The following is a 25,198-nucleotide window of genomic DNA, read 5'->3' as shown; positions in this document are numbered from 1 at the left end:
TGACAAAAAAGTACAGTCATTCAAAGAAAAAATGTCAATCATAACTATGTTAAGAAATCCAAATCTTAAGAACCATCATTGGATAAAAATCGAGCATATACTTGGGACAACATTTCCAACTAATCAATCTCTTACTCTTATTATGCTCGAAAAGTTAGGTGCTTTCAAGTACGGTTCTGAAATAATAGATGTTTCAATGCAGGCCAGTTCTGAAGCTACTTTAGAGGCAATGTTGAAGAAAGTTGAAGATTCTTGGAAAATTGTAAATTTGATTGTACTTCCCTACAAAAATACTAATGATATTTTCATACTAGGTTCATTAGAAGAAGTTCAGGTAACATTGGAAGAAGCAAATATAAACTTAAATACTCTCATTTCATCAAAAAACACATTGATGATTAAATCAAAAGTTGAAGACTGGATAAATTCTATGGCTATTATGAATGATGTTATAGTAAGTAATTTTATAAATTTATAATTAATTTCTAATTACTAATAAATTAAATTCTTTTTTGAACTTTAAAACCGGTGAAAAATTTTGAACAAAATTTCATGTTTTAGATAGAATGGAATTTGTGCCAAAATAATTGGATTTATTTAGAATCGATATTTGCTGCTCCGGATATACAAAGACAACTTCCAAATGAAGCTAAATTATTTAATCAAGTAAATACTTCATGGATGAGTATAATGCAAAAGGTTGTAAAAAATCCTTTAGCAATAAACATATGCACTGAAACTGACCTATTGAAAACTCTTATAAAAAATAATCAACAATTAGAACAAATATTGTTATATTTAGAAGCTTATTTAGAATCAAAAAGAGTTGTGTTCCCGCGATTTAATTTCTTGGCGAACGTTGAACTATTAGAAATAATTGCTCATGCTCGAAATCCAAGAACCGTACAACCGTACATGAACAAATGTTTTGAAGCTATTTGGCGAATTCAATTTAAAAACGAAGACGGCAAAGGAAAGCACTTACAGTCGGTGATTGAAGAAAAATATAATCCAGATGTTATCGCCATGATATCTCCAGAAAGAGAAATCGTCCAATTCGTATCACCGATTAAAGCCACCGGGAACGTTGAATTCTGGCTGTCAAGGGTGGAAAAAGAGATGGTAAATACACTACGAACTCTCATGTCAATAGCCATCGAAGATTACAACGCAATTTCTAGAGAAGAATGGGTGTTATTACATGCTGACCAGGTTAAAATTTGAATACATTTTCAAACTGAAATTTAAAACTAGTCATTTTTTAGCTAGTGATTGTGGTATCACAGATAACATGGTGTCGTGACGTACACGAAATCTTCAAAATGAAGTCCAACGTACAAGAATCATTAATCAAATTTGAACAAAAATGTTTTAAATTAAGTATTTCTATCACAAAATCACATTGAAATCTGCTTTAGGGTTAATATGTTTATCACAATAACAAAGGCTTGTCGTTTTAGGACCTGAATAATTTAGCAGCTATGGTTCGACTAGGAAATTTGACTAAACTTCAATGTTCTGGAGTACATGCATTGATCACCGTCGATTTTCATGCGAGGGATGTGATATCTACTATGGTCATTCGCAAAATTAATAGTGACGCGCACTTTGAATGGTTGAAACAACTTCGTTACTATTGGGATAATATAGACGGTTGTGTCGCGTACTCTATCAATACTCGTTGGTCGTACGCGTTTGAATATCTTGGTTCCTCTCCTCGATTAGTAATAACACCTTTAACAGACCGATGCTACTTATGCTTGATGGGTGCGCTTCAATTAAGTCTAGGATGTGCACTGTCTGGACCTACAGGTACCGGAAAGACTGAAACTGCCAAGGATCTCGCGAAAGCGTTAGCTACACAATGTATCGTATTCAATTGTTCTGATGGATTAAATTATAAGGTGCAGAGATACATTGTATTATAATAACTACATTCATCTACTGTGAATGATTCCCATCCTTTATTTAGACGATTGGCAGATATTTTTCGGGCTTGGCTCAATCGGGAGTGTGGTGTTGTTTCGACGAATTCGACCGGGTAGGGATTGAAGTGCTATCGGTCATTGCGCAACAGCTAATTACTATCACAAACGCGAAACTGACTAATGCCAATAAGTTCACATTTGAAGGTCGAGAAATTAGACTTATTGGAACTTGTGCAGTATTTATAACAATAAATCCAGAATATGTGAGACGGAGCGAATTACCGGATAATCTACAAGCGTTATTTAGACCTGTGGCTATGATGATACCAGACTATAATTTAATTGCTGAGGTTATATTGTATTCAGAAGGATTTCAATCATCAAAAATATTGTCTCATAAAATAGTAAAAATGTACCAATTATGTAACGAACAGCTTTCCATTCAAAAACACTATGATTTTGGAATGAGGTAATCTGTAATTGTTTTGTATCAAGTATTATATTTCAATTTTCAATTGAACAACTATTTTGTATTACTATAGAGCTATAAAAAGTGTTTTGATAATGGCAGGATTGTTTAAACGAGAAAATCCTATCGTTGACGAAAATTTAATTTTAATTAGAGCGCTGAAGAATAGTAATTTACCGAAATTTTTAAAAGACGACGCCGAACTATTCCAAGTATAGTATACAATTTTCAATAACATTTAAACTATAATACAAAATACTTACATGGTTTAAACTTTAGGATATATTAAACGATCTATTTCCTGGAGTTTTCTTACCAGAAAATAATTTTGAAATATTCTTATCGACTGCCAAAAGTGTGATGGAAAGTGAAGGATATCAAATTAAAGAGAGTTTTTATATAAAAGTTATACACTTATTTCAGACAATAGCTATCCGACACGGTATCATAACTGTTGGTCAAACTGGAAGTGGAAAGACTACAATTTTAAAAATACTTAGTAAAACATTAATCGAGCTTTATAATAAGAAAATAGAAAACCGATATTATAAACCAGTGAATATATACCGTTTGAATCCTAAAGCGATTTCTATGAACGAACTTTATGGTCAATTGGACCTCTTAACAATGGAATGGAAAGACGGATTACTTGGAAAAATCATTAGAAAAACAGTTCAAGTGGAAAAGGAAGAATTTCAATGGGTGGTATGCGACGGCCCCTTAGATGCAATATGGATAGAAAATCTTAATTCCGTACTTGACGATACCAAGACTTTGTGTCTAGCCAACTCTGAACGCATAAAACTAAGCTCTTGGGTAAGAGTTTTATTTCTTAATTATCAGCTTAACATTATTATTTTATAAATTAATGTAAATCTACAATTTACAGGTTAAAATGTTTTTTGAAGTTGATGACTTATCGCAAGCCTCACCCGCCACAGTTAGCAGATGTGGAGTTGTTTATATAAACACATCAGACGTCGGGTGGTTACCATATGTACACTCGTGGATAAATAAATTACAAAATGACGTAATTAAAAGTAGTACAGAATTAAAAAATTATATGAAGTTTCTATTTAAAACTTATGTCGACGATGGTTTTTCATTTATAAACAAGTATTGCTTGGCTCCCATTAAACAGGTATTTCTATACTTCCATTTATCAGTTTCATAAAAAAAAAAAAAAAAATAGAAAGAATAGAAAGAAAAGCATTGACGCCTTAACTTTAATTTGTTTCAGGTTGAAATTAGTAAAGCGACTATGATGTGTACTATTCTCGAATCTCTATTAACTGACCCAGTTAGTTTTGATGCGTCAACAGAAATTTCCAAAGTCCAAGCATTTATTTATCAATCATTTATATTTTCGTATTTGTGGTCTCTGGGATCAAATTTAGTCGATTCTTCTCAAATAAAATTTGAAAATTTTGTTTTTAATCAATTTTCAGACAAATCTGAGTATGGTATTCTACCTGAAATGAAATTATTCAACGTATACTTAAATACAGAAAATAAGAAGTTTGAAAATTGGAATACCATTGTCCAGAATTTTGTGTATAAGACTAATACACCTTATTATGAGTTACTAGTGCCCACAGTAGATAGCATCCGGTATACACATGTTATGCAAAAGATAGTACAAATGAACCAACCAGTGATGTTAACTGGAACAACAGGTGTGCCATAATACAAAATTAAATGAGAGTAAATTACAAGTTATTTATGTAGTAACATAATCGTATTATAATGTTAGGTGTAGGTAAAACTTCGGTAGCAAATTTAATTATGCAAGACTTGACATCTACGGGCAATTGGATATCTGAAACGATCAATTTTTCTACGTACACCAATAGTAAAAGGACTCAAAAAGTTTTAGAATCAAAATTAGTGAAGAAAAAACGAAACCAATTCGGTGCGCCAGTAAACAAACGTTTGGCGCTTTTCATCGATGACGTGAACATGCCGATACCCGAAGTTTACGGTGCTCAACCTCCTATTGAATTACTACGACAGCTTTTGGATTTTGGTGGCATATATGATAGAGATAAACTGGATTGGAATGATGTAGAGAATATGATTTTGTGTACAATCTGCACACCTCCAGGAGGAGGACATGTATTGCCTCCAAGGTTTACAAGACATTTTTCAATAATTTACATGCCCATTACTAGTGAAAATTCTATGAGAACCATATTCACATCTATTTTGGATGGGTTTCTCGAAGAGTTTCCTTTAAATAGAGCTAATTCTAGTTCTGAAATAGTGCAAGCCAGCATCGAAATATATTTGCGTATTTCAAAAGACCTGTTACCAACTCCGGCAAAGCCGCACTATGTATTTAATCTTCGAGATTTGTCAAAAACCATACAAGGAGTATTGCAAGCTAATTTCGTCACAATACCGGATCGAACATGTTTATACAGGTATATTTCTGTCACAACTGAGAATCACGAATTAATTGCTGGTAAAATTATTAGATATTTTTTACTCCTTTATGGATTTAAAATTATAAAATTTAACTTCAAAATAAAAATAAAACAAATCAATATAATAAAAATAAATAACTTATGTCATACAGCTCAAACGTTTAATCATTAAGATTTCTTAATTTAAGTATAATATTTATTAATAAAATCTCTTATTTGATTTTCTTGCAGACTATGGTATCATGAAACATTGCGTGTATATCACGACCGTTTGATTTGTCAAAAAGATAGGTCATATATCTTTAATCTTCTTCAGGATGTGTGCACTCGTTATTTCAACACCTCCATGTTAGATATTTCCAAATATGCAAACAACAATCCATCACATCCTCCCGTGTTATTTGGTGATTTCATGGACCCAGTTTCAAAAGAAAGCCGGGATTACAAAGAAATAATAGACATCGATCAATTAAAAACTACATTGATCAAAAATTTAACAGATTTCAATATGACTTATAATAAAGACATGAACATCATATTTTTCATGGATGCTATTGAACATATCACACGTATCGCGAGGATATTGAGATCCGAAAGAGGAAATGCTTTACTTGTCGGAGTTAATCTTGTCGGCAAACAATCGTTAACTAAATTATCTTCACACCTAAATGCTTACAAGTAAGTATATGATGTAATTAAATATTTTAAAAATTACAAACACGAAAAACAAATAATGTATATAAATGTATACTGAAATTAAAAATTTAATTAATGTAATTTTACAAATTCAGGTGTTTTCAAATTGAAATAACGAAATCATACAATCGTACTGATTTTCGTGAAGATCTACTAAATCTTTATCACAACACTGGTGTGAAATTTGAAGATACCACATTTTTATTCACAGACAATCAGATAGTTCAAGAAGAATTTTTAGAAGATATAAGCAATATTTTAAATTCAGGTAAATCGATGATTATTCAAGCTAAATAGGTACCAAAATTAATATATGATTAATTATTATTTATTAAAAATGTGAATTTAATAATTTATAATACCAATTCAAGGAGAAGTACCTGATTTATTTAAACACAACGATTTGGACAAGATGATAACTGCTTGCCGGCCGGTAGCATTAAATTTGGGAATTGATGGAGCGAACCACAAAGAAATGTTCAGGTTTTTCATACAGCGCGTACGCTCTAAACTCCATCTTGTCGTGTCCATGAGCTCGATCGGCGATGCATTTAGACAGAGATGCCGGCTATTTCCTTCATTGATTTATAATTCGACAATAGATTGGTTTGATGATTGGCCGACAGAAGTTCTCTTGTCTGTTGCCCAAAAAAGCTTAGAAGAAGCTTTTGAACAACAAGATAATCCTAAACTAGTTGACAGTTTAACAGATATCTGTTGCAACATGCACTTAACGATTAGTCAAGCCACTGAAAAGTTTCGCGAGAAAACGGCGAGGCACTACTACGTAACACTCAAGAGTTATTTGGAATTTCTGAAGTTATATGTAAAAATGCAAAGATCCCAAACCGATAAGATTAAAAGCGATTCTGACCGGATTTCATATGGTTTACGCAAGTTGTACGAGACATTTGATATGGTGGGAGATATGAAAACAAAATTAAAATCAATGGCACCGGCACTGTTAGAGAAAAATGAAGCTACTTTAAAACTGATGGAAGGCCTAACCAAAGAAAAGGCGAGCGTAGATGAGGTCCGTAAAATAGTTCTTATTGAAGAGACAGCGGCGAAAATGAAAGCTTCAGCAGCGCAGGAAATAGCGGAAGACGCGCAAAGAGACCTTACTTTAGCCATGCCGGCTATGGAAGCAGCCAAGGCGGCTTTAGAATCACTTAACAAAAACGATATAAACGAGCTTAGACTGTTGAGCAAGCCACATAAACTCGTTCAAACTGTCATGGAAGCTGTGTGTTTATTATTTGGAAAAAAGTAAATAATCTATAGATAAACATAATATACATACGTAGTCTCATTAAGGAGATAGTTTTCTCGGGTTGCTACATTTTTTAAGATATCATTTTATTTTATTAGCATATTTTTATAATTGATAAGGAATATGAACCCCCAAAAAAAGACTACAATTAATTGTTGCAATAACTTTAGTAATATAGTAATATGGGTAATAAAAAGCACCACAACATTTTTCCACGGTGATAAATTTTTCAAAACAGTGCAACACATACATAGATAGTATATATTATTATACTTGAAAGGTATAATAATCATTGATATATATTTTTGTTTAGAACTGATTGGACTTCAGCTAAAACCTTACTAGGAGATACCAATTTTCTAAAAGTCCTGCAAGAATACGACACAGACAGTATATCCGACAAAATGATCAATCAACTTAAGCCTTATATCGAAGATCCGGATTTCAATCCACAGAAAGTAGCTACTCAATCAAAAGTTGCCAAATCGATGTGTATGTGGGTTCGAGCCGTTCACAGTTACTCTTTAGTATATCGAATAGTAGAACCCAAAAGAAAGAGGTAAAAATTTAATTTTTTTAATTTTTATTTTATTTTACCTATACACTCAAAACATTTAACATATATAACATGATAATTATCATATAGGTACATTATAAGAAAATAAATACTTCTTATATTATTTATAAATTGACCATCATTAAAACTGTACAGTTTGGCTAAATAAAATATATTTCCAGTGTGATTGTTGGTTATAAATATGAAACAAATTGGGACACATATATTAATATTAATGAGTAATTATTATGAAGTCATAATTATATAAATTATACAAATTAGTTTTTTAATTGAAATATTGTATAAATATTTAAAAGTTGTGCAACAACCAATTAAGTATAATAATAATGTTTGGTCTGGATTTATATTCTGTTATTTTTTATTTTCATCATAGTGTTTATAAAATTAATTATAACTAATTTAATCGTGATTAGAAAAAAATTTTTTTTTATGTATGTAAAGTTTATAAGGTATTACATATTTTTAAGTTTCTAGTGCAAGTGAACATTTAAATATATAATATAAAAATATCACAATAGGGAAAAATTTAACGTAATATTTTTAATATTAACGTAATTATAACTATTGTTAATTTCATTCATTTTTCAAAATAGGCTGTGTTTTTATATAATTTTATATAGGTAACTAATATATATCTATACTTATATATTATTAGACAACAAGAAGCCGAAGAAGAACTCAACGTCGTGTTGAAAGAACTAAGAACAAAACAAAAAATGTTAGCTGATGTAGAAGAACGTCTACAAAAACTCGAGGACATTTATGACCTGTGCGTTTCGGAAAAGAACAAATTAGAAATGAACATAGAACAAACACAATCGCGTTTAAGCCGGTCAGACTTACTAGTTGCGGCTCTAAGCGACGAACAACAAAGATGGGAAAACAATTTAAAAGTATATTTTTCACGCTGTTAATATGTAATTATTTAACCCTGGTTTCTGACGAACACGTTTTATGGTTACAGACATACTCTCGCCGTTTGTTAACTATAACTGGAGACACAATAATAGCGGCCGGAAGCATCTCCTATCTGGGACCATTTACAGATGAATATCGTAAGGAAATAACCCTTTCATGGTTACAGGAGTTAACACAACATAACGTACGATATACGCCAAATTATTCCCTGAGCTATATATTGGTCGATCCTTCCGAGTTGCGATCATGGAGTGTCTACGGTCTACCCCAGGATTCGGTTTCGACAGACAGCATGATAATCGCGACAAGAGCAAGTCGGTGGCCGCTGATGATAGACCCTCAAGGACAGGCAAATAAATGGATCAAGGGTTTCGAAGCAGACAATTCACTGAGAATATGCAAGGTTACGGATTCTAACGACAACTTAACGGACGCGATTATCGACGCAATCAGACTGGGTGGCACAGTGTTGATCGAAGGCCTTGACGAGCACATAACCCCCGCACTCAAACCCGTGCTAGAGAACGTCACGTTTTTACGAGTAACTATTAAATCAGTTAAAATTAATAGATTCCAAAATGTCACCAAAATATTTTAATTTTCTCTCCTATCTAACAATTCATAATAATATTATTATCTATAACCTTTCGTCTCGAATTATCTCAGACCCTGAAAAAAACTTAAAACACAATTAGTGTACATGATCTAATGAAAAATAATAAAACTATTTCATGACATTGAGCACTATAAATAAATGGATTTATTAGCAAGTATACTTAATTAACCTTGAACATTTTATTCATATCCTGAACACATATTTACCAACTTTTTAGTCATTAAAATTAAAACTAAATTCCATAGAATATCCAAAAAAAATACTGGTTGTGATTTATAAATAGTATAATAATAAATCGTTAATAGGATGGACAGTTTTTTATGCGTATCGGTAATATAGACGTAGAATACGACAATAAATTCAGATTCTATATGACAACCAAAATTCCAAATCCTCATTATCTACCAGATGTATGGATACAAGTGACGATAGTCAATTTTATGGTGACAGCAAAGGGCTTAGAAGATCAATTATTAGTGTAAGTAATTTAATACATATTTTAATATTTCAACGCAGTTTAAATTATAATAGTTAAGTAGTATAATATTAGTATAATATCTTAAGTCTAATTTCAACAGTCACGTCGTACGATTAGAAAGGCCCGATTTGGAAGATAAACGGACTGAAATAAATTTGAGTACAAACAACGACAATAATTTATTAAAAGAAATGGAGAACAAAACGTTAAAAATGCTATACATGTCTGAGGGAAATATTTTAGATGATGAAGAACTCATCGATGCACTCAACAATAACAAAGTGAACAAACAAAATGTTTTATACATAATTTTATGTTAATATTACTTTGTAATTAAATTTTAATTTTTTTAGGAATCATCAATTATCGTTACTGGGCGTTTGACTGATGCAGAAGAAATGGAAAAAACTATCAACATAGCACGAGAACGTTATCGAGCAATAGCAAAACGAGGTTCATGCCTTTATTTTGTTGTGGCTCAACTGTCTAAAATTAATACAATGTATCAGTTTTCTTTAAACTATTTTAATTCTGTTAGTACTGAAAACGATATATGTTAATATTATCTTCTTAACAAAAACTATTTATTTTAGATATTTTGTAATGCGATAAAAAAGAGTAACAGATCGCTTAAAATCGACGTAAAAATACCAACCATGGTCGAAGATATTACCATGGCTATTTATACGAATATTTCAAGAGGCCTATTTGAACATCATAAATTAATATTCAGTTTCTTACTTAGCGTCAACATACATTTACAAATAGGCAAAATCACTAATGCAGAGTGGAATTTTTTACTTTACGGACCTATAGGTATAACAGAAATAGACGTGCCGAAAAAACCAATGGTATTGGCATTGTCGGAAGACGCATGGACAACTGTAAATTACATGTCTAAAGTATTTCCTAAGTTTAATAGTCTTCCAGAAAACTGCACCCAACGTATACAAATCAAACTTGGTAACTTCGTTCAGGATATTCATTTAGATCCTGCAAACAATAACTCCGTGGTAAACTGGGATTCAATTTTGAACCCATTTGAAAAACTTATGGTCATAAGAGCACTTAAAGAAGAAAAATTGATTTGCGCGATTTCTAATTTCGTTAGCACTGAACTCGGAAAAATGTTTATCGAAAGTCTGGAAGTTTCACATCGTTTGTTGTACACTAACACATCATCGACATTACCATTAATTTATATAATCAGTGCAGGTTCGGATCCATTTGAGTCATTCCAAAAGTTTTCAACAGAATTTGAAACGATAGACAAGTTACATGCAATATCTCTTGGCCAAGATCAAGGACTTATTGCAGAAAAGTTAATAAAGAGAGGCAAGGAAAAGGGCGATTGGGTCTTTTTACAAGTAATATATTGTATTATGATATGTAACTATAACATATAAATTATATTGTTTTAAACATTATTTTAAGAATTGTCATTTAGCACCATCTTGGATGCCTCAAATGGAAAATCTAGTTCAAGAACTGATCGATAATCCATTGGATGTAAATCAAAATTTTCGACTGTTTTTGAGTTCAATGCCATCAGAAATTTTTCCTACTTTTGTCCTACAAAATTCTTTGAAAGTTGCCCACGAACCGCCAAAAGGCTTACGGGCGAAAATGAAAAAATCGTTCGCTGGCATGAATGTCGATTTCTTTGAAGATAATGGTAAATATAGTTATTTCACTAAAAATTAATGCACACAACATTTTTATGAACTACATAATACAAACGGTTTTAAAATAGCTTTTGGATCTGATTGGAGAAAAATGGTATTCGGGCTATGTTTTTTCCATGCCATCATATTAGAAAGAAAGAAATTCGGATCACTTGGATGGAACGTACCATACTTGTTTAGTGACAGTGACCACGAATATGGTATGCATTTATTACAGACGTACTGCTTAACCGCTAATGAAATACCCTGGGATGCCTTGCAATACATCATGGTAGAGATAAATTATGGTGGCAGAGTTAATGATTATTGGGATCAAAAAACCATGAAGACAATATTTTTAAATTTCTTTGATCCTCGTACACTCGAGCCGAGTAATAAATAAGAACAAATATTATTAGGTATAGACCTATTAATAAACATTTAAATATATTTTCAGATTATAAATACTCGGATTCTGGTATTTATTTTTGTCCGGAAACAGAAAACTGCACCACAATCAATAACTATCAGGCATTTATTAATAAACTACCAATAATTGAAGATCTAGACATATTTGGAATGCACAAAAATGCGAACATAGCGTACCAAGTATGAATTAGATTTGTGAAATAAATATTAATAAATATTTATACATAAATAGTGATAACATAATATAATAATTATATTTAAAAGACTAGAGAAACACAAGAGATGTTACAAACAATCGTTGGTGCGTACTCAAAATCACTAACAGGTGTTGCTAGTAAACCAGATGACGAAATCGTTATAGATGTCGCCGTCGATATTTCAAAAAGACTTATTAACTCCATAGACTTTCAACAAGCCCATTTAACACTATTAAAATCTGACGAAAAGGGACGATTGTCTCCATTATCTACAGTCTTATTACAAGAGATTGGACGTTTTAATACATTACTCGACGTCATGCACAATTCTTTAACTAACCTACGCGAGGCAATCAAAGGACATCAAATCATGTCTACAGGATTAGAAGAAGTTTACCGGTCATTTATGAAAAATACTGTAATATAATAATAATAATAATAATAATAATGTGTAATATCTAATGAATTGGAAAACTTCGAAGGTGCCGACAATGTGGCAGAACAGATCGTATCCCTCGTTGAAGACTTTGGGTAGTTGGATCAAAGACTTAATACTAAGACTGGATTTTATTAACGTGAGTTATATATTTGATGATTTTCATTGTGGTTGTTGAAAAAATATAAATATTTTTTAAGATCTGGACAAAGTTTGGAAGTCCTCCTTCTTACTGGATATCCGGTTTATATTTTCCACAAGGTTTTATTACCGGGTGTCTTCAAAGACATGCCCGGAAAAACAGCATACCCGTCTATAGCTTAAAAATCGATTTTGAGGTTACCAACATTGTTCTGATACAAGAGGAAATTTCCGCCGTGCATGCAACCAGCTTGGAAGAAGAAACTCGCGTTTACAAAGGCTTGACAGAACGAGAAGATGGGATTTACGTCCACGGATTGTTCCTAGATACTGGACGTATTGACTTGGATAGCAAACGTCTCGTGGACCCCATCCCGGGTAATTATAATTAAATCCAATCGTCAAACCGTATACGTGTATTTAGTTCTAAACATTTTTGTTGCAACCTTTATTTATAATATTTGTAATATTATATTATTTATTTGATTTCAGGTGACCTGTATTCTCCGTTACCGGTTATACTACTAATGCCCTCCATAGATATAGATACAAATAGTTTGCGATATAATTGTCCTGTGTATATAACCACCGCTCGAGCAGGTGTTTCTTTGACCACTGGACATGGCGCAAATTTTCTGATTGGCATATTATTACCGACAGACTTTCCGGAAAACTATTGGACCCTTAAGGGAACTGCTCTAATTGCTCAAATAACAAATTAATTCCTCAAATTTATGCATTTTATATTATATTTGATGTTCATGAACGATAAACAGTTAGTGGAGCATATTGTTTTGTATTCACATAATCATCTTATTGATCCTTTAATGGTTAAGTCAATACTTTAATGACCCGATATTAAAAACAATATTAATTATATAGTGATGGCGCTTAAATGTAGGCAATGGCACATTGTTTACAAAAAATACTGAATAATTTAAAATTTTAAAACAAATTATAAGATTATTATTATGTAGTATTATTATAATACTATTTTAAAGTTTTGTGTACATAATTTTATAAATGAAATATTGTCTTGGCTGTATAATGTATTTTATTTTATACATTTATCTAGATAATAATAATTATCATAGATACCAATTTTTTTTGTAATTTTTAACCAAAAACATTTCATCCAATTGGTTTATATTTAAATATTATTAGACGTAGACGATTTTTGGACTTTTTCAATAAATACTAAAAAAATAACATCAAAATCTTGATAACGCTGACTTCATTTAATTCGATCTAGGACACATCGCCGTTGCCGTTTTGCCGTCGCCACTTCGCCATAAAACAATATCGCCATCACCATTTCGACGTGAAGTCACTTCACCGTTAAAAAATACCCAATATGCATCTCTTTGAAAAAGAAAATTAATCTAGTTGGTACTTTAAGGGGTCAAAAATAAAAATGTTCAGTAGTTTTCAAAAGCCTTAGGAAAAACCCTAAAAAGTGACGAATTTGTACGCATGATCAGTTTTTGACCAAATCGATTATTTGATTTTACTGTAACTCAAAAACGAATCATTGTACCTATATACTTGAATTTTTCACCAAATGTTTATATTAGCGTTATATCTATTTACGATTAAATTTTCAAAATATACTGACTTTTTTTAAGCTATTTATAGAAAATTGAAAATTTTTCTAAATTTTTTTTTTTTGAAATTACTATAAAAAGAAATTGACTATCTAAAAAATCTTAAAAATTTAATACAAGGTTTATTATAAGTTGTACTTATTGTAGTAAAAAAAAAAAAGTCAAAAATCTTTAGTCACAATTTTTGTTTATAAGCATTTAAAGTTCAAATGTTTACGAAATACATCAAAATCGCGAAAATTTGCAAGGAATTTTAAAGTTGAATATTCTTAAAATTTTTGTGAATTATACCTAAGGTTAAAAATCCAAAACAAGGTTCTTCATAAGTTTTCCTTCAAGTAACTGAAAAAAAATTTTCTAGCGTTGAAATAATTTTCTGAGCGTATGAAATTTAATTTTTTACGAAATCGCGTAAAATTACGATGTATTACAATTTAAATATAGGTAATAATATAATATATCCTACTAATAATCCTAACTAACTGACAAATCGTCTCCATTTTGAATTTTTGCATACAATCATTGCATTCAAATTTAATATATCCATTATAGTGACTTATTCTCCATCTCTAATATACAGCAGAGCGATATCAGCTTGCCCACCTTTTTTAAATTTTTTTGGTGGACTTCTTCCTGCTTTATATTTGCCATAGCCTTATTTGATCTATAAATTCATCCTATCGAGTATTTTTTAACGGCTAAATGGCCTTACGTCGAAATGGCGATGGCGAAATGGTTTTACGGCCAAAGTGGCGACGGCGAAACGGCGACGGCCATTTGACCGTGTTCGCATTTAATTCAAGTCTTATTATTTTTTCCATCATTTTTAAATCTTTGAAAATTTACATTGAATACGTAATTGACTTCTTTATAAGTTATCAATATAATAAAACGCCACAATATACATAAATGTCTAATGTTTATATGGTAAAAATTCAGTAAAGCTGATAGTAGTATCTGCGTAAATTTGTCTCTTGCAAAACCATTTTCATGGAAAAACTACTGGTGATGTGACGTCTTCTCAATTTTCTATGAATTATCCTAATATTTTTCCGTGTTTTATGCCATAATGTTAGAAGTCACCATCTATTCGCTACTCATACAACTACTAATAGACCTGAAAATGTAACACTAACTCATTTCCTTACTTAATTTATTAATCTTTACTGATATCTAAGTAAATGTATATACAATTTATTGCAGTATCTTATTTAAATTTATTTTTAATCATTCATTCTCAAAACTGACTAGGTATAGATTTACTTGAAACTAGACAAAATTTACTAATTTTACTCAAATGTTATAGGTATTATATATTTATTTAAAACTTTCACCTCTGTTGTCTACTGGATAAAAATGTTCAAGTCCTGTCATCACTACTCAAAGTTTGTAAAATTATTTTCTGCATATCAGTTGTCAGTTGTCACTAAAAGTCAACGACACAAACAATATGCTAATGCACTGTGAAAAGTAGAAATGATGGGATCAATAAATACAATATTTTATATCAACATAATGTATATATAGGTATAGCGTATGAAAATAATAATATGCAATAAATCCGTCAATAGTTCGCAAAACCAAAATATAAACGAATAAAATAAATAAATATTATCATTAAAACATGATTTGTTTTTCACCATCAATATTAATTAAGTATATTAAACTTTCATAATTCAAAAATGGATACAATAACAAAATTTACGTATAGATTTTAATATATTTTATCTAAGCTAAGAAAAAATAAAAATAAAAAAACCTACAATGCCAACATAAACAATCCACAGTTACCTTTTGTAATCATTTTTTTTTTATGTTCAGAAAATGGTAGATATCTAACGTTTCAGAAATTGTCAATGTCGTTGTACCACTTATAAAAATTCAACGTAAAATGGTCTTTTAGCGGAAAGTAAATATTAAATGAAAAATGATTTTTAATACACTACATGAAAAAAAATGTTTTTAATGTTTCTTTTTAAGAAAAGAAAAAATATTATAGTTACGACACATATTCATAATCCGTATTTTAGATTGAACATGTTTTGTAACTCATTATTTTTAAAATATAAATATATATATTTTCTTATTTAGTTAATAATATTATGAATAAAGATTTTTTTTTAAACTAATAAAAAATTATTAATTAAGTACATTAATAGATGACCAACTAGCTATTATTACACAGAATACTCGTACTTTAAAAATTAAGCAAAGCTCATTTAGACTAGTATAATCTAACTAGTTGTAAAAAATTATTTTAAACAATTTCAACTATTTTAAACCGATTATACCTACCCTAACAGTTTACATGAAAATAATTTGTTGTTTTTATAAAATTTTTGATTTTTAATACTTGATTATTTGTTAATTATTATTTTTGCTAAGTATCTCTGTTAGTTGTAATCAAACAGTATTGTTATGCAGTATTTAAGTGCAACAAAACCGAATAGGGACAAATAGACGTAGTCGTTTGGATGTGGGGATAATTGGACGTAAAAAAAAAAATAGAAAGAAAATAAATAATATTATAATAGATCATCATCAAAATATATTAACCTAATCTAAAAATTGTTCAAAGTTATGACACAAACTAAAATATCATTGTTACGTGGAATCGCTCAAAATATTTCTTTGCATTAAAATAAAATGTTGATTATTTTTTAATATTATAAATGTATACATAAGAGGTAATATATAATTAATATAAATAACTATGTTTGAAATTTGAAAAATTTTTAAATATTTTAAACAATAAATAACTTTTTTGTATATATTTTTTATACATTTTTATGTAGGTACTATAATAAATATAAGTATACCTAGTATAAATAACTTTTTTTGATATTTTATTTTAATTGTTGGCGTACCTATTATACTATTATAATAAAACGTTTGTTTTGAATATATTTTTAATTTTAATGAGTAATTTGTATGTTTAAATATTTTTTATTCATTTTTGACTTATTATAATAAATATAAATTGCTTATTCATTTTATTTACTGATTTATAATTTATATATATTTATATTTTTTTACGTCCATTTGTCCTGGATCACAATAAAACACACTCTCTGAAAAATATTTTATTACAATTTGAAATGAAAAACAAGGAATTCGTTTTGCTGTAGCCCTATAGGCATGATAGATACTAGATTTTAAGTAAAGATACCGCGTCACTATACTTTTATCAAATTTTCTTATTATGCTTCTAATTCTATAATAATATTTTATATTATATTTAGGTATGTCACTATTTATTTATTTATTTTCCTTATTCGAAAGATTTAATTATAACTTTTATCAATACACATGTATAGTAAAATATTGTATAAATGGGTTCACGTATTCAATATCTTAAATTAAATCCTAATATTTTTAAAAATGTATTATGTATAGAAAGTTATAATAATAAAAAGCTTCAAGTCTTTGGTTATACTCCATGTAAAATTAATTTACAATTGTTTAATTTTTTAATCACCAATTTAAACAATTTGTAAATATATAGTTATTATTATTATTATTATTATACATTATTATTTGTTAGTATGTACCTATGTTGGTTTTTATACATCCAATTGATTTTAAATCAGGGACGACCAAACTTTTTTTAGCCGTGACCAACAAAAAATATACTACAGTAAAACCTCTATTAATGACGCCTCTCAATAGTGGACATTTTTAAATTCCCCGGCAAAAATATATGTAAATAATAGGAGTTATGACGTCTTAATAGTGGACACTCCTAATAATGGATGTGGACACTAAAAACTGGTACCAAAATTAAAAATTACCTCTCATTAATGGACACAATACATGTCAAAATTAATGTTTAAGTAAAAAAAATTTAAAATACTATATTTGTATAATATATATTCCATACGTTCATATTTTATCTTATCTTAATGATTTTCTTATTCGAAAAATGACAAATGGTAGCCAATTTGCAAATTTACTCTGAAGAGCAGAAAAAATTTACCCCAAAAAAGGTTACAGAGTTATCTAATTATACATAAACATTAAACATTTTTACACACTTTTAAATACATACTTAATATATAATAAATAATAAATTAATATTTCCATGTATATTATGTAATATGTATAATCAATTTTCTACAGCATTTCTCTATAGTGGACATTTAGTAATTTCTCACAAATTTCTTCTATGTAGAGGTTTTCTCAATAGTGGACAACCCACTATAGTGGACATTTTATAATTCCCCATGGCTGTCCACTATATAGAGGTTTCACTGTATACCTTCGAGGATCGACTACCGTTTATCGACAATGTTGATAGCTAAGAAAAATAAGTTATTAAGTTAATACACTATAAACTGTAACATAATACAGATGAGTGTTAAATTGTACAATATGTTTAAGTTAAAATTTTATTTTAAGATATTATTTGCAGCATTAAATGTATTGATACAAAGGATATGTTAAATTCAAATTTAATGTATAACAATTTTATACAATAAACGATTCTAAGCTGAGATATTTATTAATTATTAAATATAATATTATACCTACATTAATTTTATTCACTTCTAAGTCGTCCCGGAATACCTACAAAAGAATTAATTGTGCAAGTACGTCGTACGTGGTATACATAAATAAATTAAAATTAGTATAAATATGTTGAAAATTTGATTGTGTATAAAAATAATAATAGCTGTAACAATTGCGGATAATTGAGGACCAAGCCACTACAATTAATATTTTTTGATTACCTAGAGCAGGAAAAATCCTATTTGTAGTTTAAAAACGTTTTACGTTTTACATATTTTTTAATATAATAACTGCTAACTTGTATTATATTTACAATCTTTTCACTTTTGTATGATAAATAACGTTTTTATCAATATCAATCAAATAAACTAAAATAATTAAAATACTTTAGATGCCTAATGACTATAGATAGTTTAAATTTCGTCTAAACACTTTCAATAGTTAATTAAATATATTCAAATATTATCAATTTAGTAATACTTTAATGTTCTATTTATTTTTGTAGTAAACGTATTTTTGTATTACCTACAACAAAATAAGTAAATTCGTTTGAAGAACAATCATTATTTTTCGTTTAAACTTCAAATATCCAATTTTGTCAACACTTGAAGTTCAAAGTCAAACGCTATTAAAAAAAAACTCCCCTGTATATCATAATAGAATATACTCATAACTTAAAAGGATTTTTCCAGGATCACATATTGATATTGATATGCCTTTGATATTGCAACGCTTTAATATAAATCTGAAGATTTTATGAATTTTTATCTATGAAATAATTTGTAACCTCGTATCACAATTGTTATTCAAAATAAATAATAATATAGCCACAAAGGTAACTTTCAGTCCACATTTACTGCTTACCAGCATATTATGTTAATAACTATTATAGTTCCAAAAAAACTATGGTAAATCGTGAAAAATATTAACAACAGTGAACACGATAATTTTATTATCCAAACACGCATAATGTGTATATACGTTCACAACATATTATAGTAAACTGTTCGATAAAAAAATATTTACTCAAATAAATTACTGAACAAATAAAATAATAAACCGTAATAAAGCTGTATTTGTTTGCTTTCCGTAAACAAAATCGCCATATCGTAATTAAAAAATAATAATAATTAAATAAATGTAGCGCTCGTTTTCTTCTCAAGCCGATAAAATTGAACATGAAATAATTAAATATTATTTCGATGTTCACATTGAACATTCTCTGTATCGTTTCAACAATTAAGTAATATTACCATATTAGTAAGTTATTATTCGAATAGCTACAGCCTAATATTATATTATAGTATATTTAGCATAATTTATATCCATGATAATTTTAAATAGTGAGTTTCCTGTGAATCTGAGTTTTATAATGTTGATCATAATAATCAGGTTATAGATGAATTTTCAAGTAGATACTAAATTTGTATTGATCAAACATCTAAATGTCTAACCTAGTTTTGAGCCAACTAACCAAAATAATTTTAAAGTTATGACAATTTATGGCAATTAATAATATAATTTTAAATACCTAACATTTATATTCTGATTTTAAATTGGTAATTGGTATAATGAGATATTAAGACCAAGAATCTGTGTAATTAGTAATAATCAACATATTTCATACTTCATAATAGAACAAATATTTTTTACAAGATATATACTTACAGTAGCTAACCTACCTACATATAAACTTTCTTAAAAATTATAAATTTCTGGTATTGCATTAAAGAGGCAGATAGGCCTATGGTAACATAGGCATTTTCCCTATTGTCCATATACTAAAATTGAATAGTTTGATTTGGGGAAGCTCACTATTTAAAATTCAAAAAAAAAAATTTGTCACTTCACTAGAAATTTAGTTATTAAAATTTCAATATAGATAAAGTTAAAAAATTATTCAGTTTTATTTTGTTTAATAGTAGGTACTAACCTATTAGGTAATCAAATCCCAAAAATTCACAAATTATTTTATTCTTAAAATTATATTCCATTTTCATTTTAAATAAGTATCTGGTTTGAAAATCTAATAAAATGTTCCTCCGAAGTTATTCTAACAGACATTTAACAATTATTGAAAAGACATAGTACCTAAGACCTAAGTAGGTACAATTTTATTCGATAAGCGTTTTAAGTTCAAAATGTTTAAATAATTGTCCATCTTCACTCAATATTATTTTTTTGTATACCTACAGGATACAATGGTTTATTGAATTCAAATTTCAAATATATTTTATAGCAGATGATGCAAGCTCTCTGATTTTTATAATTTATATTTAAGATAATGATAATCGGTACCATTTACGAAGAACTTCAAAGAAATTAAAGAATTTTTTCATTCAAAATATTTACCAATATAAAAGTATTCTATTTAGATACGTAATTTTTGAATAATGTTTTTGAAGGAAAGTACATTGATTTTTTTATTTGTTTTTAGGGGGACTTGAAAGACTTTTAAGAAAGCTAATCATCAAACTATACCCTATCTTAAAAGAGAATAATCACTTTTCATCCATATCGCCTGATCGTTCCAGCAATGACAAGACTAAATCCCCCCCCCCCAACTTGCTAGCTGACATTTTCCAAAGACAACGTACAAACATTTATAACTAATATTCCTAATTAGTAATATTATTGTATTTAATTTGGGAACCGCCCAATAGTACGGGTCATTAGTAGGAAACATATAACAATCGGTCGGCCAACTAATTATTGTCCTTTGAGACAAGGTATAATATTATAGTAATACTATAAGTGATAATTATTTTAAATGTTTACATGTATTACAAATAATCAAAAGTAGGTAAATTTATTAGTTTGTTAATATATTCATATTAAATAATTTATCATGATATTTATTTAATTTTCATTATAATTTATAAAATTAGATAAATACTATTATAACAAACAATAATAGTATTTAAATATTAATAAAAAAATTTCCATACAAAATTATTAAGAAATAAAATTAAAATCAAATATTTAACCTAACTTTAATTTTTACACATTTTTACATGTTGTTTATTTACAAAGAACATAATTTAAATATAACAGCAACTACAACACAAAATTTTAAATTATGCATCACTGTCATTATCGAATATGTCATTATCGTCATCACTATCATCTTCAATGTTATCAAAGTTGAATAAACTTGTGTTTCGATAACTACTCATGTCGAACTTTGGAAATGATTTTTGTTTCAAATTCTCAGCTTTTAGTTCCTTAAAAATAAAAACATAATTCAAAATTTCAAACAAAATATTATTATAAGATAAGTAATGGATATTTCTAACAAAACCATATTGAATACATTAATAAATTAACTACAGCAATTAAAATATACTATAAAATAAGTACTTTTATAAATTAAAATAAAACTCTCGATAGTACCACAATTGAACTATTTAAGGTCATAGTAAACAAAACCAATAAGCCCTCAGAGATGAGAAAAGTATGATTTACTCGTAGAAAATATTTTACATGGACAATATAATATGGACTTTCTAAACTATAATAAGCCACATGTCATACAAGAAATAAGCTGATGCAGTCTTGCAATATTGTGTATATAATAATAATAATTAATAATATATAGGTACATTATTAAATTTATATTATATAGATGAAAGTATTTAGAATAAACCCATATTATTTTTAGCCACAGTGAGTCCACTTTAATCCTTTCGCCCTGTAAGTCGTGAATGTATATAAAATACATTTAAAAATTAATTCCAATTTCTGTTCTTTTTTTGTTTAAAATATTACATATTTATAGAAAATCAATAAGTTAAAAAAATGTGTTAAGAGGACGTAGTACCCGTATGTGTTGTCTCCATCTTACGACATAACAAATTTTCGTTCATTAGTTTCAATATTATGCCGTTAGTTTTGATATTAGAGTAAACTAACCTATTATAAAATTCAAATGTAAGATTATTATCCAGAGACCCACGAAGACTTTTATTGATAATATTATTCTTAAGTAGGTTATGACCTTTTTTAAACTGTACATTTTAAAATAATCATAACTTAATTAAAATTAACAATATCAATAAAAGACTAAGTAGGGCCCTGGATAATAATCTTGTCTTTAAATTATATAATAGATCAGTTTACTCATATATCAACTAACAGCACAATATTGAAACTGGTTAATGAAAATTTGCTATGTTGCACCTTTGTAAGATGGAGACAACACATGCGGGTTCTACATCCTCTTAATTTTTTTCATTTATACCTTTATAATCAAAGCTCCCACCTTCAGACTGAGGTCAAGAGCCTTTATTTTTGACACTGTTTTTGCAGTACTATGCCTCAAATGCATTCATAAATATTTAATGAATTTAATTTCTAGTCAAGGAAGACTGAATAAAGCAAGAATTAATGATTCAAATGATATGGTAACTAAGTATATTACAAAATAAAATATTAAAAAAAATAATACTCTATCAAAAACAAACAAATGTCAATACTTAAGTTTATTAAGAAATTGAAGAATTAACTAAAAAAATAATACATTTAAAATAGTATACATTGAATTTATTGCATCAATTTCATATGTGTTATTTTCGATGGGAAACTGAATATACCATAATATTTGCATTAAAAAATTGATTTTCAGATGTCATGAAATGTTTAACGCTGATAAGTAGCAAAAAAATAAATTACCCCAATATAAGTAAGGTACTCTAAAATAATTTAGAATTAAACAAACCAGTACTAATTGTTTGTGTATAGGAAAATATCTTATAGCATTTGACTGTCTGTCTATTTAACATTGTTAATTACGGTAATATCTACAGGACATAGTTAACTAGTTAACTTTACCTAAGCAAATCATCAAGTTAAAAACAATTAAGATGTATAAGCATTTAAAATAATATAGAGAGCAAACAAACAACTAAATTTAATATCTAATAAATTATTAATATATTAACTAATGCAAAAGTAAGAATGTAAGTATGAATATAAATAAAATGGTTAAGAAATAAATGTTGGTATTGTTTTTTTTTTTTTTAATATTTTTAACTATGATTATGCATAATATATAAAAAAAACTATCAGTGATTACTGAATGTGTTTTTTTATTTATTTGAAATTATTATATAATACTTTTTTTGACAACTTCGCACAAGTATAATTTTTAAACATTAATCATTGGCTATTTTGTTATTTTATAATACTTTTTAACTTCTTATAGGTATGTTTATTTCAACAAAAAAATATTGCTTATTGGCTATATCATTTTTATACCTATTATTATTATTATTATTATTATTATTTATAATTTTTTTTTGTGTTCTCTTTTACATGATAATAATATGATAGTGTATATATATGTGTGTGTGTGTGTGTGTGTGTGTGTGTATGTAAATGTGTAATGTAAATAGAAATGCTACAGGTAAAATGTATCTTAATTTTAAAAAATATACCTTAATAAACTTATTAAAATGGATATTTCAATTGAATTGAAAAAATTAAATTTAAACTGATGGGAACCACATTAAGAACCATTGCCACAAGCTTCATTATACTAAGTTAAAGTACTAAATTTACCTTCAATTTACTATCGTAAGTGACCTGTAACTTGACAGATTCCTTGAGGCTTACATCTGCTATTTTAACTGTACTATGTTTGTTTGGTACAGCCGGTTTATTTAATAAAAAATGTTTTTTATTTGTAGACGAATGATTATCAATACGACCACACAAATTTTTAGCATAACGCTCCATATTTTCTGAAAATTCTATAGAATCGTAATTTTGCTGTTTATTTTCAATAGGATCTTCCTCAATTAAATCCGATGGTTTAATCAATGGTTTTTCTGGTTTCTCTCTAAAAGACAATTAATGATTTTAAACTCACCGCATATGAAAAAAAAAACACTTAAAGAATAAGTATTGGAATTAAAAATAAATACTTAATGATTATTTTATCTTGGTAAACTCCCGAATGTGAAGCAAACATTTTCAACACATCTTCATCATCGTCAACGACATCTGACTGATTATTCTTATGTATCGCCGTGGCGTGTTTACCAGTCCATTCGAGGGTATCCAATTGGTCTTTGCCAATATTCAACGCCAACATGTCTGTGCACAGCTTTTTGTGAACGTCACGAATGTTCAGTTCAACGTCCAGCTGAGCAATAAATTGTTTCAGTTTCTCACCTTTGTCAGGTAATCCTTCAATGAATCGTCTAGAGGGAAAACAAAAAATTCAACATTTTAGTGGCCATTTAAACTCGCCAACAGTTGTTTTGGGACAAAATTCATACTTGTTACTGAGGATCTTGCGTTGTCGTTCATACAGTTCCTGTAGTTCCGCGTAAGTTTTCTTTTTAAAGTTCACTTTGTTCTCATTTTGAGTTTGAATTTTAGACGCGAACATTGTGCCAAGTGAATCGAATAAAAACGGATAAAAAAAAATTTAAATAATGAGTAATGTATCTTTGAAGCGGTCGTTTGCTTATGTAGTAGTCTGTTATCTATAAGATAAGAAGGCGGCGGTGATAACACTGACGAGTGATAAGCGAACGCCGTCAGGTGATGTACAACAGTATACAGACTACGAACAATGACGTTTTTCTCAGCTGTGCGTGGCATGACTACTGACTAGAACATTCGGAAATCAATAATATTGTGCCGGCACGTCGGTCGAGCATAATATACTTAAAAAATGTTCTTTTATATCTGTCGGTGCGTCAATAACGCGGCGGGTCCTGAATTCCTGATCCCTAGCCCTGGGGGACGTGGGTGCGTTTTGTAGGTCAGCTGCAACCTGACCTCGTTACGATTTTTGTGACTGCCGAAAACTGTTCATCGTTTATTTCC

General features: G+C 28.7%; 2 protein-coding genes across 2 annotated transcripts; one reads left to right on the top strand and one right to left on the bottom strand.

The window, feature by feature from the left end:
* The first annotated feature begins 1,481 nt into the window (after nt 1–1,481).
* Nucleotides 1,482–13,146, top strand: LOC113557142 (dynein heavy chain 6, axonemal-like). The gene is made up of 24 exons (XM_026962474.1): nt 1,482–1,904; nt 1,973–2,397; nt 2,471–2,609; nt 2,677–3,213; nt 3,287–3,538; nt 3,638–4,073; nt 4,151–4,820; nt 5,055–5,501; nt 5,615–5,787; nt 5,891–6,788; nt 7,106–7,351; nt 8,025–8,262; nt 8,334–8,828; nt 9,209–9,381; nt 9,482–9,662; nt 9,735–9,914; nt 9,975–10,748; nt 10,816–11,056; nt 11,135–11,437; nt 11,503–11,654; nt 11,739–12,089; nt 12,154–12,246; nt 12,308–12,626; nt 12,741–13,146. The coding sequence occupies exons 1-24, from the start codon at nt 1,482–1,484 to the stop codon at nt 12,968–12,970; spliced, it is 8,376 nt and encodes a 2,791-aa protein (XP_026818275.1). The 3' UTR covers nt 12,971–13,146.
* Nucleotides 13,147–21,322: 8,176 nt separating this feature from the next.
* LOC113558515 lies at nt 21,323–24,832 on the bottom strand. The gene is made up of 4 exons (XM_026963996.1): nt 24,643–24,832; nt 24,286–24,564; nt 23,921–24,200; nt 21,323–21,585 (listed from the first exon to the last, which is right to left on the bottom strand). The coding sequence occupies exons 1-4, from the start codon at nt 24,753–24,755 to the stop codon at nt 21,439–21,441; spliced, it is 819 nt and encodes a 272-aa protein (XP_026819797.1). The 5' UTR covers nt 24,756–24,832; the 3' UTR covers nt 21,323–21,438.
* Nucleotides 24,833–25,198: the final 366 nt, after the last annotated feature.

This window comes from Rhopalosiphum maidis, chromosome 3 (assembly GCF_003676215.2).
Source record: "Rhopalosiphum maidis isolate BTI-1 chromosome 3, ASM367621v3, whole genome shotgun sequence".
Lineage (NCBI taxonomy): Eukaryota > Metazoa > Arthropoda > Insecta > Hemiptera > Aphididae > Rhopalosiphum > Rhopalosiphum maidis.
This window is presented reverse-complemented; position numbering and strand designations above follow the sequence as displayed.

What these genes read in the sequence shown, in the direction of transcription:
- LOC113558515 (XM_026963996.1), bottom strand. Translation starts at nt 24,755, where the DNA reads ATGTTCGCGTCTAAAATTCAAACTCAAAATGAGAACAAAGTGAACTTT. An exon ending in CAAGATAAAATAATCATTAA is followed by an intron (nt 24,201 to 24,285) that starts GTATTTATTTTT and finishes ATTGTCTTTTAG; the next exon opens with AGAGAAACCAGAAAAACCAT. An exon ending in CTTACGATAGTAAATTGAAG is followed by an intron (nt 21,586 to 23,920) that starts GTAAATTTAGTA and finishes TTTATTTTTAAG; the next exon opens with GAACTAAAAGCTGAGAATTT.
- LOC113557142 (XM_026962474.1), top strand. Translation starts at nt 1,482, where the DNA reads ATGGTTCGACTAGGAAATTTGACTAAACTTCAATGTTCTGGAGTACAT. An exon ending in TTAGAAGATCAATTATTAGT is followed by an intron (nt 9,382 to 9,481) that starts GTAAGTAATTTA and finishes TAATTTCAACAG; the next exon opens with TCACGTCGTACGATTAGAAA. An exon ending in TAAGACTGGATTTTATTAAC is followed by an intron (nt 12,247 to 12,307) that starts GTGAGTTATATA and finishes ATATTTTTTAAG; the next exon opens with ATCTGGACAAAGTTTGGAAG.